This window comes from Lynx rufus, unplaced genomic scaffold, assembly GCF_022079265.1.
Source record: "Lynx rufus isolate CCGP_SWC_20201006 ecotype Redwood Valley unplaced genomic scaffold, mLynRuf1.p SCAF_4, whole genome shotgun sequence".
Classification (NCBI taxonomy): Eukaryota; Metazoa; Chordata; class Mammalia; order Carnivora; family Felidae; genus Lynx; species Lynx rufus.
Window position 1 is genome coordinate 148,783,159 of NW_025814856.1, and position 15,245 is coordinate 148,798,403.

General features: G+C 49.4%; 1 protein-coding gene across 1 annotated transcript in view; it reads right to left on the reverse strand.

Moving 5' to 3' along the window:
• PLXNA4 (plexin A4) overlaps window positions 1-15,245 on the reverse strand; it is a 178,573-nt gene that overhangs the window by 102,999 nt on the left and 60,329 nt on the right. The window contains exon 4 of the mRNA XM_047095252.1: window positions 1,335-1,435. Coding sequence (XP_046951208.1) covers window positions 1,335-1,435 — 101 coding nt within the window. The remainder of the gene's footprint in view (window positions 1-1,334; window positions 1,436-15,245) is intronic.

Here is a 15,245-nt window from a genome sequence, read left to right on the forward strand (position 1 = left end):
GAGTACGTTCCCACCCCCAGTTTCCAGTCATCTCTCAGTTATGTGGGTCAGCGGGTCTCCGTTTTTCCCACCAAGATACACATGAGGGATTTCAGACCTTCCCTCAAAGAGCACAAGGACTCATTATGCATGAGCCTGTTCCCCAGGGATGGGAGGGTGACCACTCCCTTGGAGAGGATGTACACCTAAGAGGACATTTCTCACTTTCAGAAGCATTCCTAAATTCTGAGCCAGCATTCCTGCAAACAAGATCCTGCCCACCCCTCACCTTCTCACAGTTGAAAATGACCAGAAATGGTCGTTGGTCACACATAGTTCAGAGTCTTCGCAGGAAGACTAAAGCCTTTCTCCTTAACGTATGACACTTGTGTCCAACACGCAACATGTCTGTTTCAAGTGTTGACTAGAAGTCTGGGGTTCCAGCAACAGTAGTTTAACTGGGATCAAATTCCCTCCGAGTGGGGCCCAACTATTTTTGGCTTCTCCGGTCAGCAATGCTAAGGGTCTTTGGATCTCCAAAGAAGTGCCTTTAGTTCCCTCCATGTGTCTGGGTTGGTTGTCTATACCCTGTATCCCAGTCCTCAGATCACTTATCAGACCACCATTTACCTCCATTGTATATACTACTGCCTTCTCCCAGCTTCTAGAGAATACTGTGGAACCAGCACTAAGGGGAACATAGGGAGAACACCCAGCACTTGGGACGGGGCTTCACTGGCCTAGTGACCCCAGGCCCAGGGTCCCCTGACAGCCAGATGAGTGCATGAACAGCAGAGGGAGGGTCTTTGGGTGCTACACACTCAAAATATACCCCTCAAATACCAGAAGTTTTTTTGAGGGGTGGATATTGAAGAGTGTTATGTGGACGTTGAATCACTAAATGGAGAGTATGTATCTCGCACATGATTTTGTGGCTTACGTGAGCCTTGAGAAAAAAGTCCAATCAATGCCTTTTTCCTGGTGTTCAGTCCTGGAACATCAGTCCACAGCCATAGTCAGAAATTTCCAGGAACCTCCCTCCAGCCCTCTAGAATGTTACTACCCTTGTGATTCCATGTCCTAACTCATCATCATTCCCAAGCTGATATTTGCATATATTTCTTATGGGAATTTGGCAATTTAAAATGAAGTCAGAACAAAAGAAGGGGATAGGATTTGCAAAGGATACAAAAAAGGCAGAGTAAGAAAAGGCAGGGAGAGAAGAGAGATCAAAGGGAAGGAGATTGGTGACAGGGAAGGCGAGGAGGAAGAGAATTATGGGAGGGCAAGGGTGGGGGGTGGGGTGGGGAAGTAGGAGGCAGGAGGAAGCTGCCCAGTGGTACTCAGGTACTCACGTGTTGTGGAGCACACACCAGCCGCAGTGGGGATCACCAGAGCCAAGGCACTCACTGCAGCTCCGATACTGACCACAGGACTCCACAGGGACTCTAGTGAGCTAGGACAGGAGGACAAGAAAAGGGTGATTAGGATTTTGCAGAACACCCAGCGTTCACCAGGAAGAGACACTATTCTATGAGATATATCACCTAAATCATTGCAGGAATGTGAAGAGGTCCAGAGCTCCAGAACCAGAAGGGATCTTAAAAAAAAGAAAGAAAGTTTACTTATTTTGAGAGAGAGAGAGAAAGAGGACACACAAGTGGAAGAGGTGCAGAGACAGAGAGAGAGAGAGAGAGAGAGAGAGAGAGAGAGAGAGAGAGAATCCCAAACAGGGTCCTCACTGTCAGTGTAGAGCCTGATGTGGGGCTTGAACTCACAAACTGCCAGATCATGACCTGAGCTAAAGTCAGATGCTTAACTTACTGAGCCACCCAGGCACCCCCAAATAGTATTTGAGCAGGTGGCCACATAAGCATCCAGGGGAGACAGCCACCTGTGATTCTCTTGTGAGTCTTTGAAAACAACCTCCTTAGAGTTCATATAAATTGTTATGAAAGATATTTATATAGACGTATTTAAACTTTCCCACTGTCAAAACCCCAAAATATCTCTACAAACATCCAATCCATGACCTACTGACTTATAATATTAATATTATTATTAATATAATAAACCCAAATGTTTATTCTTTCTTCATTCTTGTTTTCCTTCCTTCCTTTTTCTCTTTCTTTCTTTCTTTCCCTCTCTCTCTTTTTCTTTCTCTCTTTCTCTCTCTCTTTCTTTTTCTTTTTCTCTTTCTTTCTTTCCCTCTCTCTCTTTTTCTTTCTCTCTCTCTCTTTTTTTTCTTTTTCTCTTTCTTTCTTTCTTTTTCTTTTTCTCCTTCCTTCCTTCCTTCCTTCCTCCCTCCCTCCCTCCCTCCCTCTTTTCTTTCTTCCTTTCTTCTTTCTTTCTTTCTTTCTTTCTTTCTTTCTTTCTTTCTTTCTTTCTTTCTTTACAGTGTTCTGCCTTCTTCTTGGTTCCCCTCCTTTTGTTTCATCATCTGTGCGGTCCCAGAGAGCACACAAGCCAAATCCAAGACTCTTCTCGTTCTTGTTCTCCATGCCTTTGACCTCACCTTGTAGCTGTTAACCTGCCCTCTCTCTTTCTCATGCTGTTGCCCAACTGGCTCTAAAGGTGTTTCATTCTGGTGCCTTCATAGAACAGCCTTTGCTACCTCTCCTCCTGCTCACACCCTTTTCATGACTGGAGGCTTCCTCTCCAACCCCAGAACCTTCCACTTGCTTTTGCCAGCCACTTATTAATGTAAAATGCTCCACGCGACGTTTCTGCCTAGCCCAATTGCTTCCATTGCCTGCGTGCTCGGAAAGATCTTTTGCATTTCTTTGTTCTCCAATGTAGCTTCGCCTGGATGTCTTTTTACATGACTTCTCAGGGCCTGGTACATAGGAGGTACTTAATCACGACACCCAGGATCAAATGAATTTTAATTTTCTTTCAATAGCCTTGGTCTTTATTCTCTAGTTTGCCAGTTTCTTCCTCACAAAAAGGTTTTTTTAATCATCCTTTTCTATTTGGGGCACCTTTTTATCTCAGCGGAAGACCTCTTACCTAATTTTTCAGCTTGTGCTAAGAGAATTTGATGTGGCCGCCCCTTTTTAATTTTTCGCCATCAGACAACAGGCACCAAGAAGTACAAACCACGCCGACCTGACCGAGCCTCCGTGTTTCGTAGGCAAATGCACCGGCTGCATCCCCTGCTGCTGCACGGGCATCTGACTCCCTAAAATGATGTACACTTGGCAGGGGCTACTTGTAGCTCACGCACAGGCCAATTGGCACCAGGGTCTGCTCAATTAGTCTCAAGACTGTCTTTTGGAATTAATTAATAATTAAACCAAACCCCATATGATCGCTCTTCCCTTTCCACCTTCATTTACTTACTCCCTTTATATACCTTCTTGTTTTGTTTCCTCAGGTGCCCGCTGAGCCATCTTACTGACCGTGTGCTACATTTTTACTTCTTCCTAGTTACCTGTTGGGCTCCTCCTCCCATTCTTCTAGCTTTGCCCTTGGCCTTTGTGGCCCTCTCAGACATCTTTTGGCACTCGTGGGATTTTATCTTTCCCGTTATTACTGCTCATGTAAGCTACAGGGGCCACGCCTGAGCTCTGCCTACATGCAGAGCTCCCATTCTTGCAATTAATTCTGACAATCAATTTCGTACAAATTACCCTGCGGGCTCTACACCTAGCCAGGAACTTACCCTATTCCTATTGCCTCTTTAATATCTCTCCTCATCCCTTAAGTGGGCACAGACATGCTGTTCATGTAAGCATATAAATAGGGGTTCCCAGCCCAGAGTACCTGGACTCCCCAGAATCCATGAGTGGTAATAAGGTCCTCACGCTATTTTCAATATTTCCCAAAGCGTAATGGAAATTGGATTGTTGCTGTTTTCTTTTTTGTGTGCATACTCAGTGATGTATGTCCCACATTAAGAATAGGAAATATATTATTACTTAATAAATGCAGCTTGTTTAGCAGGCAAAAATCTTTGAAAACATGATGCCTAGAGGGGAAAAAGTAATAAAAGGGGCCATAGATGGTGAAAGTTGGTAACACAAGTACATAATAATGTTTTCATGTGTTCCAGATGCTTGTCTAGCACTCCATATTTTGCATGGGCTTAAGGAGAAAATCATGGCTTGTTCAATCAAAAGCATTTTCTTGGTCTAAACTTAATTAATATCCTCCCCAGTTTCTCCCATTGACATGTTCTATAATCTGTCTTAGATGGATGGGCCATGGGGCTCTGGGGGTATGCCAGCTGCTTGGCGAACCTGATGTTCTCAAAAGGCTTTGCATTCAGATTTCTAAAAATATCTTGCAACTGGTGTTTAATAACGCCAATACCTAGAATTATAAACTCCTTCCTCTCCCCATTCTAAATGAGAGTGATTTTAGTTTGGTTGGAAAGAGTGTAGGAGCCCACAGAGTGAGATTCAAATCCTGACTCCACCATTTACCAGCAATGAGGTCCTCCTCTCCCTCTGGGTCTCATTTTCCCTCATCTTTAAACACGGAGATAAAAATCTCCCTGCACCTCCTGAATTCACGGGATTTCCCAGAGCACAGATCACCTGATAGGTGTGAAGTTGCTGTGTAAACACACAAGGACATTATAAGTGATGGTTATTATTGTCATCTTTGTCCTTAATGTCTCGTTCTTCGTTGCACTGACACATTACCTCTCTACCACACCACAGGAAACTGCTCCGGCAGGTTTCCCTGGACCCACGAACTCCACCAGGAGTATAGTAGGCCAGGAGGAATTTTTCTTCTTTAGCACCTTGATATTACCGTTTCCTCCTTGAACTGTGCTGTCTGCCCCTAACCAGCAGCCATCGCTTCATCTGGGATGAAACTCCAGGGCAGCCCTGCTTCCTGGACTTATTCAGTGCTTTTACCAGATACTGTAACAGACTTGTCTTTTTCTCTGCTTTTCATCTAGATAGATCCCTGTGGGACAGGGGCATAAGTCCTTCTTAGGCAGTTATCATGAGACCCAGCTTCTCTCGACCTTTTCTTTTAGGATCTTTCTATGTATACACTCAGTCATTTTTGATTACTCTCCTGAGCTTTATCTCGTTTTTCTTCCCCCCATTCTTTCTAAAGTGTGGATGCTATAGACCAGGCAAAAAGGTTACCATTACCTGAGAGGTAGGTGTCACTCACCTCACCTTTCCCAAGGAAGGTCGGTCCTGGGAAACCTTCAAAGGCCCATTTTTCGGCAGCATTCCCCAGAACGGCCAACCCCTTCCAGACTGACTCTACATCTCCCCATCTATACGACTGCTTTGCCTCACTCCCCACCCCATGGGTAATTCTGGAAAGCAACAGAAAACTTTCTGACACTTGAGGTCACTTCTGAAAACTAGACGGATTATCCATCATTTATCTTGGTGCGATTCTATACCCTCATGGCTCAGGTTACCTTCCGCACCTTGCTAGGAAGCTGTACGAGTGAGTGCCCAGGTGGCTTCCGAGCACCGTGGCATTGCGATTCTTTCCCCCCAAGTCCCCAGATTCTCCGCCCACACCTTACACCAAACAAAGCCGCCTCTCCCTTCCCCCATCGTCGGCTCCTCTTCTGACCCTGGAACACAAACCACTCCAGATGCAGAGCCACACGATTAATTAAAACCACCCCACGCTGATTAAAGTCTTAAGCTACAGTGCCAGGCATGCTAATTAACTGAGTGAGGGAATTCAGACCACAGGAAGAGGTGAGAAAAGAAAGTCATGGAGGGGGGCTTCCGCTTGGAGAACAAATCAGATGGCGATGTGACCCAAGCCATCCTAGTGATGGATGGTCTCAGACACCACAAAAGATTGAGGTTTGTCCCCTGGTCACTGGACTCCAGGAGAGGTGTTGATTGATGTGTCTGCATGAGCTCCCTCGCTGCTTCTAAAGACAGGAGCCCCACCACCTTGCAGAACCTCTGTGTGTGCCTATGCAGTGCTGGGGGAGAGCGGGGGGCTCCTCAGGCAGAGGGTTCGGACAGGGCCGGCACAGGGTCGTCTTTGCATATGCCACTGGGTTTGTGCAAAGTCCTATGGGGCAGCATAGTAGTGGTTCCTCAAAAACCTAAACATAAAATTGCCCTACGATCTAGTCGTTGCCCTTTTGGGTACACACCCCAGAAAACTGGAGGCAGTGACTCAAACAGATATTCATCGACCCATGTTCATAACAACATTATTCACAATAGCCAAAAGGGGGAAAGCAACCCAGAGCAACCCATAGCCAAAGCAAGCCAACAGACGAGTGGATAAAATGAGTGTGGTACAGATCGACAAAGGAATACAGTCGGCCCCCTGCCCCCACCCCCCCATCCGCGGTTTCAGTGACCCACAGTCAACCGCAGTCTGGAGGCAGATGATCTCCTTTTCTGATGTATGATCAGAAGGTCAACAGCTATGTCACAGTGCCTACGTCATTCACCTCACTGCATCTCATCATGTAGGCATTTTATCATGTCACATCATCACAAGACGTACAGTACAATAAGAAATTTGGGGGACAGAGAGACCACATTCGCATAACTTTTATTATGCTATATTATTATAATTGTCCTATTTTACTATTCATTATGGTTGTTAATCTCTCACTGTGCCTAACTTATAAATTAAAGTTTATCATAGGTATGTATATGTAGGAAAAAAACAGGATATCTAGGGTTTTGTATGATCCATGGTTTCAGTCATCCACCAAGGGGTCTTGGAACATATCCCCTGTGGATAAGGAGGGACTATTATAATATTCAGCTTTTCAAAAAAAGGCAATTCTGACACATGCCACAACACGGATGAACCTTGAAAACATCATGTTAAGTGAAATACCCCAGACGCAAAAGACAACTATTTCCGGTTAGACTAATAAATTCATGTGTATAAAATATTCTGAGATCCTTGCATGCAAAGATTGGCATATTACCCTTTTCAGTTTAATCTCACATGGACAAAAGGGTTTTGGATGAGTATCTCCTATCATGGACTGTGATGTAACTTTGATCTGTCATTCGCAAGCTCTGGGCCTCCATTTCCTGATTTGGAAAAATAATGTCATAGCTTTGTTCTACCCAGAACCCTTTCTCATCTCCCACCTCATCCAAGAGGCACGGGGCAGGGTCTCGGAATTCAAATTGGTCTTGTGAGGTCAAATGGTCTCTGATTTTATAAGATACTCCGGTTACTGCTTTGTCTCTACTTTGGCACTTCTTATTCGCCATTATGAGTAGGAAACCTGTGTGCTGGTATCTATCTCTGTCTACCTCTATTCCTCTCCCCCGCCCCCATTACCTTTCCGACACTCACATTGGTTTTCTTCACCCTTTTGCCCCAAGGTAAACTTCCCTAAATCATAGAGTGTAGCTTCATCTGGGTTTTAAATACTGTAAATAGAATCATCATCTCTATTCTCTCACCTGTCCGGCCCCACGAACAAAGCCGTGAATGTATTAAAACAGTGGCCTGGGATAGAAAGATAAGGACTGACTGAGACAGAGTGAAGGAGCCCACACAGGACTTCAGCTCATGGCCTTGACCTTGACAAGCTTCTGTACTCTGATCAAGAGAGCCCACTGCCTGGAGCGGCCAGGCCCTGGGTGTGCTCAAGGCAGCTGGGGGAGTTTTCTTGAGTCCTGGCCCCCGACTGTCTAGACTCTGCTTGGTTTCCCTGATATCGGGAAGATGCTTTCTTCTGGCAGTCGAGTCCCACTCCGCCAGTTGCTGTGAGCGTCCCAAAGGGAGCCTGCTGCTCTGTGGATTGCATTCAGACACGTTCCATAGACACAGCCTACCATCTCTGTGCATAGCTCTCATTTCTTTAAATATTTGACACTCTCGTCGAAATGTGAGTTATTCCTCCATCTCTCCTCTTATAATTGGATGCCAATGCTGCCGTGCCTATGCTGAGTCTGATGGTGGGGGTTAATTTAAATGTCCGAGAGGCTCCTTAAGTACCCAGTTTCCTTCAAAATTGTCAAAAAAGGGGAAAAAAGATGCAAGAGGACCCATTAAGAAACTCTGAAGGGCTGCTGCAGAGCTCTCAAGCTGTGCAGGGACTGTGCCTGGTGCCCGTCGTCCCTGGTGCTGTCCCATCCATCCCCGTCCTGTCCTCCTGTCTCTGAGCAAAGGAAGTAGAGCTGGGAAAAGCCGGTCCTTTTCCAGAACATTAGTAACTCGGTAATCCATATGGATCTCAGCATCGTGGTGTTGGGGCGCCCCTCCAAACCTCTCCAGGGCCCTTTCTTTCCTTTAGTGGCCTCTGGCTGCCTTTCCACACCTCACTTCTACTGACTTGGGGCCATGCCAGGGCTGCATAAGAGCTCTTGTCTCCCGTGATGACTTCTGACCCCCTCACTGCCAAGGCTCGAACCTGTGGTGGCTGAACGCTGGCTCAGGAAGCTGTGTTTATTTCAGGTCATGCCAGGTGCCCGGAACACAGTCACTCACATCCTCTTTGCTCAGAGATGGCAGTTATGTCTGACCTTGGCAGGCTGGTCAGAGAGGCTGAGGCCAGGAGGCTGGTCACAGACTATGGCGGATCGTGTCATGAGTCCCAACTCTTCACTGCCCTGAAGTAGCCTCCTATGTCCCCAGGGCCCTACCTACCTGGCCTCACAGTGAATGGAGAGATAGAGTGTACTTCCAGGCCCTTGTCCTTGGGCTTGGTCTCAGGACCTGATTTGGTCAATGGGATGACAACAAGCACAAGGCAAAGGCTTGAGATGTGCCTCTGTGGTTGGCCTTGCCCTCTTGCGTTTCTGTCATGGCCATGAAAAGAGATTCCCATGTAGCTGCTTCTCCTTCAGCCAAATGAACCCGTGTGGAGCAGACCTGAGCCCAACCCACAGACAGAAGACAAGCCCAGCTGGTGCAGAAGCTTAAGCCAGAACCACCCAGCTGTGTTTAGCCCAGATCAGTTGACATGCAATGGGTGTGCAGGTTATGGGAGTTAATGCTTATTATTATCTGCTACTGACTTTGGAGGTGGTTTGTTACACAGCTCTTCTATGGAAATAGCTAACTGATACACAGATGCTGGCCATAAAGTCACATTAGGGTATAAAGGTCCTGTGACAGGTAGAGGGGAGAGGGTAAATGGAGGAGGGAAAGGTTGCAGTGTGGTAGTTTCTACTTTCTTCTCTTTTTATTTTTTTAATTGTTTATTTATTGTTGAGAAAGAGACAGAGTGCAAGCAGGGGAGGGGCAGAGAGAGAGGGAGGCACAGAATCTGAAGCAGGCTCCAGGCTCTGAGCCGTCAGCACAGGGCCCGACACAGGGCTTGAACCCATGAACTGTGAGATCATGACCTGAGCCAAAGTCAGACACCTAACTGACTGAGCCATCCAGGTGCCACTCTACTTTCTTTTAAAAGCTGGGTCTAGGGGCACCTGGGTGGCTCAGTCGGTTAAGTGGCCGACTTCGGCTCAGGTCATGATCTCATGGTCCATGAATTTGAGCCCCACGTTGGGCTCTGTGCTGACAGCTTGGAGCCTGAAGCCTGTTTCAGATTCTGTGTCTCCCTCTCTCTGACCCTCCCCCGTTCATGCTCTGTCTCTCTCTGTCTCAAAAATAAATAAATGTTAAAAAAAAAATTAAAAGCTGGGTCTAACATCATAAATGAATCTTCCCAGTATATTCCATGCTGACCAAGCTCTCCTAATTCTAGGACCATAGATCTATAGATCTCAGGGAGGCCCAGGCCCTGGGCAAAGTACCAGAAAAGGCTCTGGAAAGAGAATGTGGTTCTTTACGTGTGGACAGCCAGCCCGCAGCACAGATGCTCAAAGGACCCCCCATGCTGGCCTCCTCGCTGCCCTAGTGCCAGGAGATGGTTTTATCTGCTCAGCAGCAATAAAAGCCCCTCAGGAATGGGTTGCCTTGAACTTTGCAGGTTCTCCTGCTTATTGCTCTCGCCATGGGGTTAATCCAGCAGGGGTCTCCCCCGATAGCAGACTCATGCACAGGGTCAAGGGCAGCAGCCCTGGCTGTCAGCATTGTCCCCACCTGCCTGTAGGCAGGAGTTCTGGGGTCAAGGTCGTCGAGGGCAACGTCAAGAACAAGGGCAACAGCCTCAGAACACGAGGCTTGGGAGCTGAAGGCCCGAGCTCTAATCCATTCCGGGTGTCTGGATAACCCTGAACAAATCCTTTCCCTCGTTACACCTCCCCTGACTGATTTCTAGATAGGGGGACCCAGGCCTACTCTGCCTAGGAGAACCAGTCGCAAAATACTACTAATACAAATGGTCTGGGAAGCTCTTGCAAATGAAAAGTAGCAGATGTTGTGGAGGGCTGCAATTTGCTGCTATTAATAAGTATAAATGCCTAATAGGAAGCCAGTTTGCTCTGGGAACTCGGACAGCCAAGGAGCGAGTGTTGACGCCGGAATCATCAACATATGCTGTTCCTCATTAGCAAACGGCAGTAGCTGGGCGAGGAGCTCTCAGCGTGATTTCTGCAGAGCCTCCAGAAATCACCCTGTCCTCCGCCTCCCCGTGTGGGCCACACCACAGTGGCCAGTGTTTGTTATTAACCAGACCCCTCACCAAGCGAGAGAGCCATCCCCGTCTCAGGTGCACAGATGGAAGGGCCACAACCCAGAGAGGCTGAGCAGCTTGGCCAAGGTCACACAGCAGGGCAGTGGCAAAGGCAGAAATTGAAATGAAGCAGGGTCAGCAGCCTGCCATCAGGCTCCAACACACCGACTCCCCTGCTGCCGCCCCTGGGGATTGAAAAACCTCCGGTACCTCCACTGAACCCCGGTTCTCAGGTTGAAAGTTTCCCAGTATAGCAGGCTTCTTGCTGGAAGCCAGGAAAGGTTGGCTAAGTCGAGGGGCTGAGGGCCCCTCCGGAGGGCAAAGAGGCCCATCATGGAGTAGCAGCCCTAGGGAGACCTGTAGTAGATCTTAGTGCAGCCTTCCTCCTCCAGGGAGACTTCCTGGCTCCTTCCAATGTGGTTGGAGAGAAAAAAGGGAGTTTGGAATAGCTTTATCTCAGTGCTTCGTGAGAAGCAGAGATTTGGAGGAAAGATAGGGGTGTGAATCCTGGATCTGCCCCTTCCTGTGTGACTTGAACAGCTCATCTTCTCCGAGCATCCCTTTGCTCATGTGAGGACAATGAAGCACCCTGAAGGGCTGCTGCAAGGATTAATTGGGAGGATACATAGGAATGTGTTAGTCCAATGCCAGTAACAACTTAGTCTGTTGTTCCAGCATCTCTCCCAGATAAAAGGCTCCCCTGAGGGGTGTTGTGAAGTCCTCTCTCTTCATCTTTCCACACCTCGTGCCCAGCTCAGGCACGGCAAACGAGAATCCGTAAGCAAGAGGGTAAAGGGTCACATGAATGAATGAATTTGGTTCCTGTTGAGCTCATGTTCCAAGAACCCTATGGAATTAACTGATCTGACCATCATGGCTCTACCCCAAAACCCATAATTTCTGGAGTATTGCCACAAGTTCATCTCTTAGAGGTCAACTTCTCTCCCCTCTCTGGACTATTATGCTCACATTCACACAATGCTCTATTTTTTTTAAGTTTATTTATATATATATATAGAGAGAGAGAGAGAGAGAGAGAGCGCGCGCGAGAGAGACAGTGTGAGTGGGGGAGGGGCAGAGAGAGAGCGTAAGAGCGAGAATCCCAAGCAGGATCTGCACTGTCAGCACAGAGCCTGATGCAGGGCTTGAAATCACAAAACTGTGAGATCGTGACCTGTGCCGGAATCAAGAGTTGGATGTTTAACCGACTGAGCCACCCAGGTGCCCCGGGAGGCAGGACTTCTAGAGCTGCGGTATTGCAAGGCATGAGTTTTCCCAGGCAGGTCAGTTCAGTGCATTTGACAGAGGAGACTGCTGGCTGCACCCACATGTTACCCTGAGAGCCACCCCGTCACCATGCTGGAGAGAAGGTACCCAGGATGGGAGGAATGCTCTGGCATTCACAGAGTTAATAAGCTGGAAGGGACCCTGGGAACAATCCAGCTGCCAGCCCCCTCATTTTTCAGATGAAGCTCAGTTGCTGTAGGGTCTGTCCAAAGCCACATGGCTACCAACACTATTCTGTTGAGACCCTATTCTGATACAGACTCTTGCCCAAGATGTCTGCTCTTGACCTAGCTTCAAGGTCAGGGCTGAAGAAAGAGGCAGAGCCTCTGGGACCCATACCACTGGGGACTGGGAGCCTCCCTCCCTCCCCCCAAGCCCAACAGGTGGGAAGGAGCCTTTTTCCTGGGGATCAAAGCGCTCCCGTTCCAGCCATCTTTCACCAGGCGCTGCTGACGGAGGCTACAGAGGCCACGGTCCCATCTGAGCTGGGACTGGGGACCTGCTGGTGTGAGTTTCCTAAGCCCAGCCTGCTCAACAGAGGCCTCTGTTTCAGCAGCCAAGAAGAGGGAGGGGGAGGGGCTGGCACGGCGACACCTCTATCCAGGCCCCTGCAGCTGAGCCAAGTGAGTTCTGAGACATATGCCGAGACCCTCTGGCTCTCTGGCATGACTCTTTGTGGGAAGCGGCAGGGCAGACCGGGCAGGCACTCCCTTCTCCACCCAGCACCCAACCCTTCCCTCCAACTGCCTTCTGTCAAGGGCACTGCTGGCCAGCGTCCCCAGCAATGATCTGACTGCTCAAACTAAAGAGTGGTTGCGTGTGAATGGTACACTGGTGTGAATGGGCGCACGGCAGCCTGAGGGTGTGTGCCTACACGTGTGTGCCTGGTAACAGGTGCGGCATTTGCACACGGCGGTGGGCGGGAGTGTTCGGGGCCATGGGAGCATGTTTGCAAATAAACACAACTTTCCTTGCAGACCTTCCTGTCTGGGCAGGAGGCTCCTTTGGATAGTGGGCCAACATCTTCCTTCAAAAAGGAGTCTGACCCTGGGAAAAATCATGGGGCCCAAATGAAAGGAAATTGATATACCTCAGGGGCCTTCTAGGCCCCAGCATCTCAGGCAGTCAGGTGCTGCTGGCTTAAGAAGGAGGCGACAGAGGCCACAGGTGCCCCAAAGGAACCTAGATCCTCTTCCTCTGCCCTCACCTCCTGCCTCAAGGCAGCCAAAGAACTCTCCCGGACCTATGAGAGACCCCCTGTGGGGTCAGGGGCCCTGCCTACTGCTGGGGAAAGAGGAAGATAGTCCTCTAATGTCTGAGTGTCCTTGGACATGGGTCCGCATGGGCAAATGTGTTTTCCTCATTAAGAGATGATGCCCCGAGGGCATTCTGCACTAGCTCTGCAGATGTGAGAGGACAATGCCCATTCTTGCCTTTCTCTAAGTGGGACCACGCTATACTGGGCAGCCCAGCCACGCCACACCAGCCTTCGTGTGTCCAGGCAGCAAGGCTGAGGAGGTAAGGTGGGCCCTCCCGCATCCATCTGCCAGGAGCTGACCCCATAGCACTGTAGCTGTGGGTCATTTGGTTTCCATTAGGAGGTTCATCCTTGAGGGGTGAGGGGTGTGGTAGTGGTAACTCATCCACTGCACATCAGCTGGGGAATCCGATCGACATCGGGCTAAGGCTTGAAACAGATGAAAAGCGGCTGGTCAGGGCTATCTTTAGATGGGGACTCAGGGAGAAAGGATTGCTGGCCCTGGGGTGGGGGTCGGGTGGAGGAGGCGTCTGCTGTTGGCTAGCGTGTACCCATTTTCCGTGGACGTGTGTGGGAAGGCCTGGGGTCGGGGAGGCTAGGAGCCTCAGCCACTCCTTCTCCGTCCGCTCAAGTCTCTGTTACAGCAACAGACAGCCCCCAATACCAAAACTTCGTTGCATATGACAGGTACGCTCGGCAGACAGAGGGCCTGGGAGAAGGATCTGGGTGCATAGAACCCACAGTGGGGAGGGAAGTTCACTGGGGAGCCAGGCGGTGCGGCTGTTGGGGCCTGGGCTTGGTGATCTTAGGGGTTGCCATTCAGACTCCAGCTCTGCCACTTATTAGCTTGCGCAGGCATTTAACATTCCCCAGCCTCCAAAAGGTTATGCAAACTAAATACTATAATACCTGTAAAATACTGCACACGGCTCCTGGACATCCTCACCAAACACGTGGCAGCTGTCACTACAGGGATGACAACCATGACTGGTCCACGTTTTTGGTTTGCTTCTCCTCGGGGGCAGATAGCATTCCCCTAAATGAAAAGTTCAACCTTGAAGGTTTCCAGGTATGTCCCTGGGACAGCTGAACGCTTCCGCCATTTGTTTACCTTATAAGTGGTGCTGGACAAGGAGTTAGGGCTTGAGGGGACTCTCAGTGGGACCTCATGATCTTATTCCTGACCGGCCAACCCCACCCAGTGAACCCCTCTGGTCCCCAGACCCACATTCCTGGCCCTAGGAAGGGGGGCTTGGCCCCACAGCCAGCTCAGAACTTTCCAACCACTTCCCTGCTTCCCCTTCCCCTTCTCCAGCTTTTCTGATAGCCTTTCCTGGGCTTTTGAACAGCAAGCGGAGGGCAGGAAGAGGAGGAAACCCCAGTGAATTTGTTTTATTGCCCACAGCACTGGGGAAAGTTAGGTGAAGCTAGGGAGCCGCTCCAGCTATTAGATGAAATGAGGTCAGGGTTATCTGCGGCCTTAATTTATTCCGCTTCTCCCCTGACCTCTGTGAACAGGCATAATCAAAAGTTGGCTGTGGGTCCGGGACAGGAAATCATGCTGGCTCCCGGCCAAACACAAGAGGCCACGCTGTGTGCCAGCACGTGGGTACGTTGGTTGGCACGGCATGTCTGGCAGGCCAGGGTCGGGCAGCGAGGCTCAGCGTGGTGGCGTTGGCACAGAGTCCAGCAGACCCTGCTGTGACAGGGACGTGAGGAGGCAGCCTCCAGACACGATTAAACACGGGGCGTTTGCTGAGTTTGCAAACAAACCTGCGGGATGCAGGACTGAGGCAGCAGCAAGGAAACAAATTGTGACAATTTAGGGCAGGTAGCACGCCATAAGTGGCATTCATTTGAAGAAGCTTTTCTACTCCATTAAGCCTGCCTGGGATGCTGCCGTAAACAGAGCTTGAGCTGGACCAGAGTCTGGGGCACGTGAGGGGGTGGGGTGGGGTGGAGGACTCCCCTCTCCGGCTCCCCATGCCACGACTTGCTGAGTGTGGACCACCCTCAGGGAGCCTCTGCAAGCCAAGGGGAGAATCAGGGTACCATGGGAGGTGCCAGGGAGGAGGGGAAAGGCAGGGAAGTGGGGTCTAGCCTAAGGGGTTCCAAACCTAGCGGAGCTGTCTTTTTAAAAAAATTTTTTTTAAATGTTTATTTAGTTTTGAGAGTGAGAGAGAGACACAGAGTGTGAGTGGGGAGGGGCGGAGA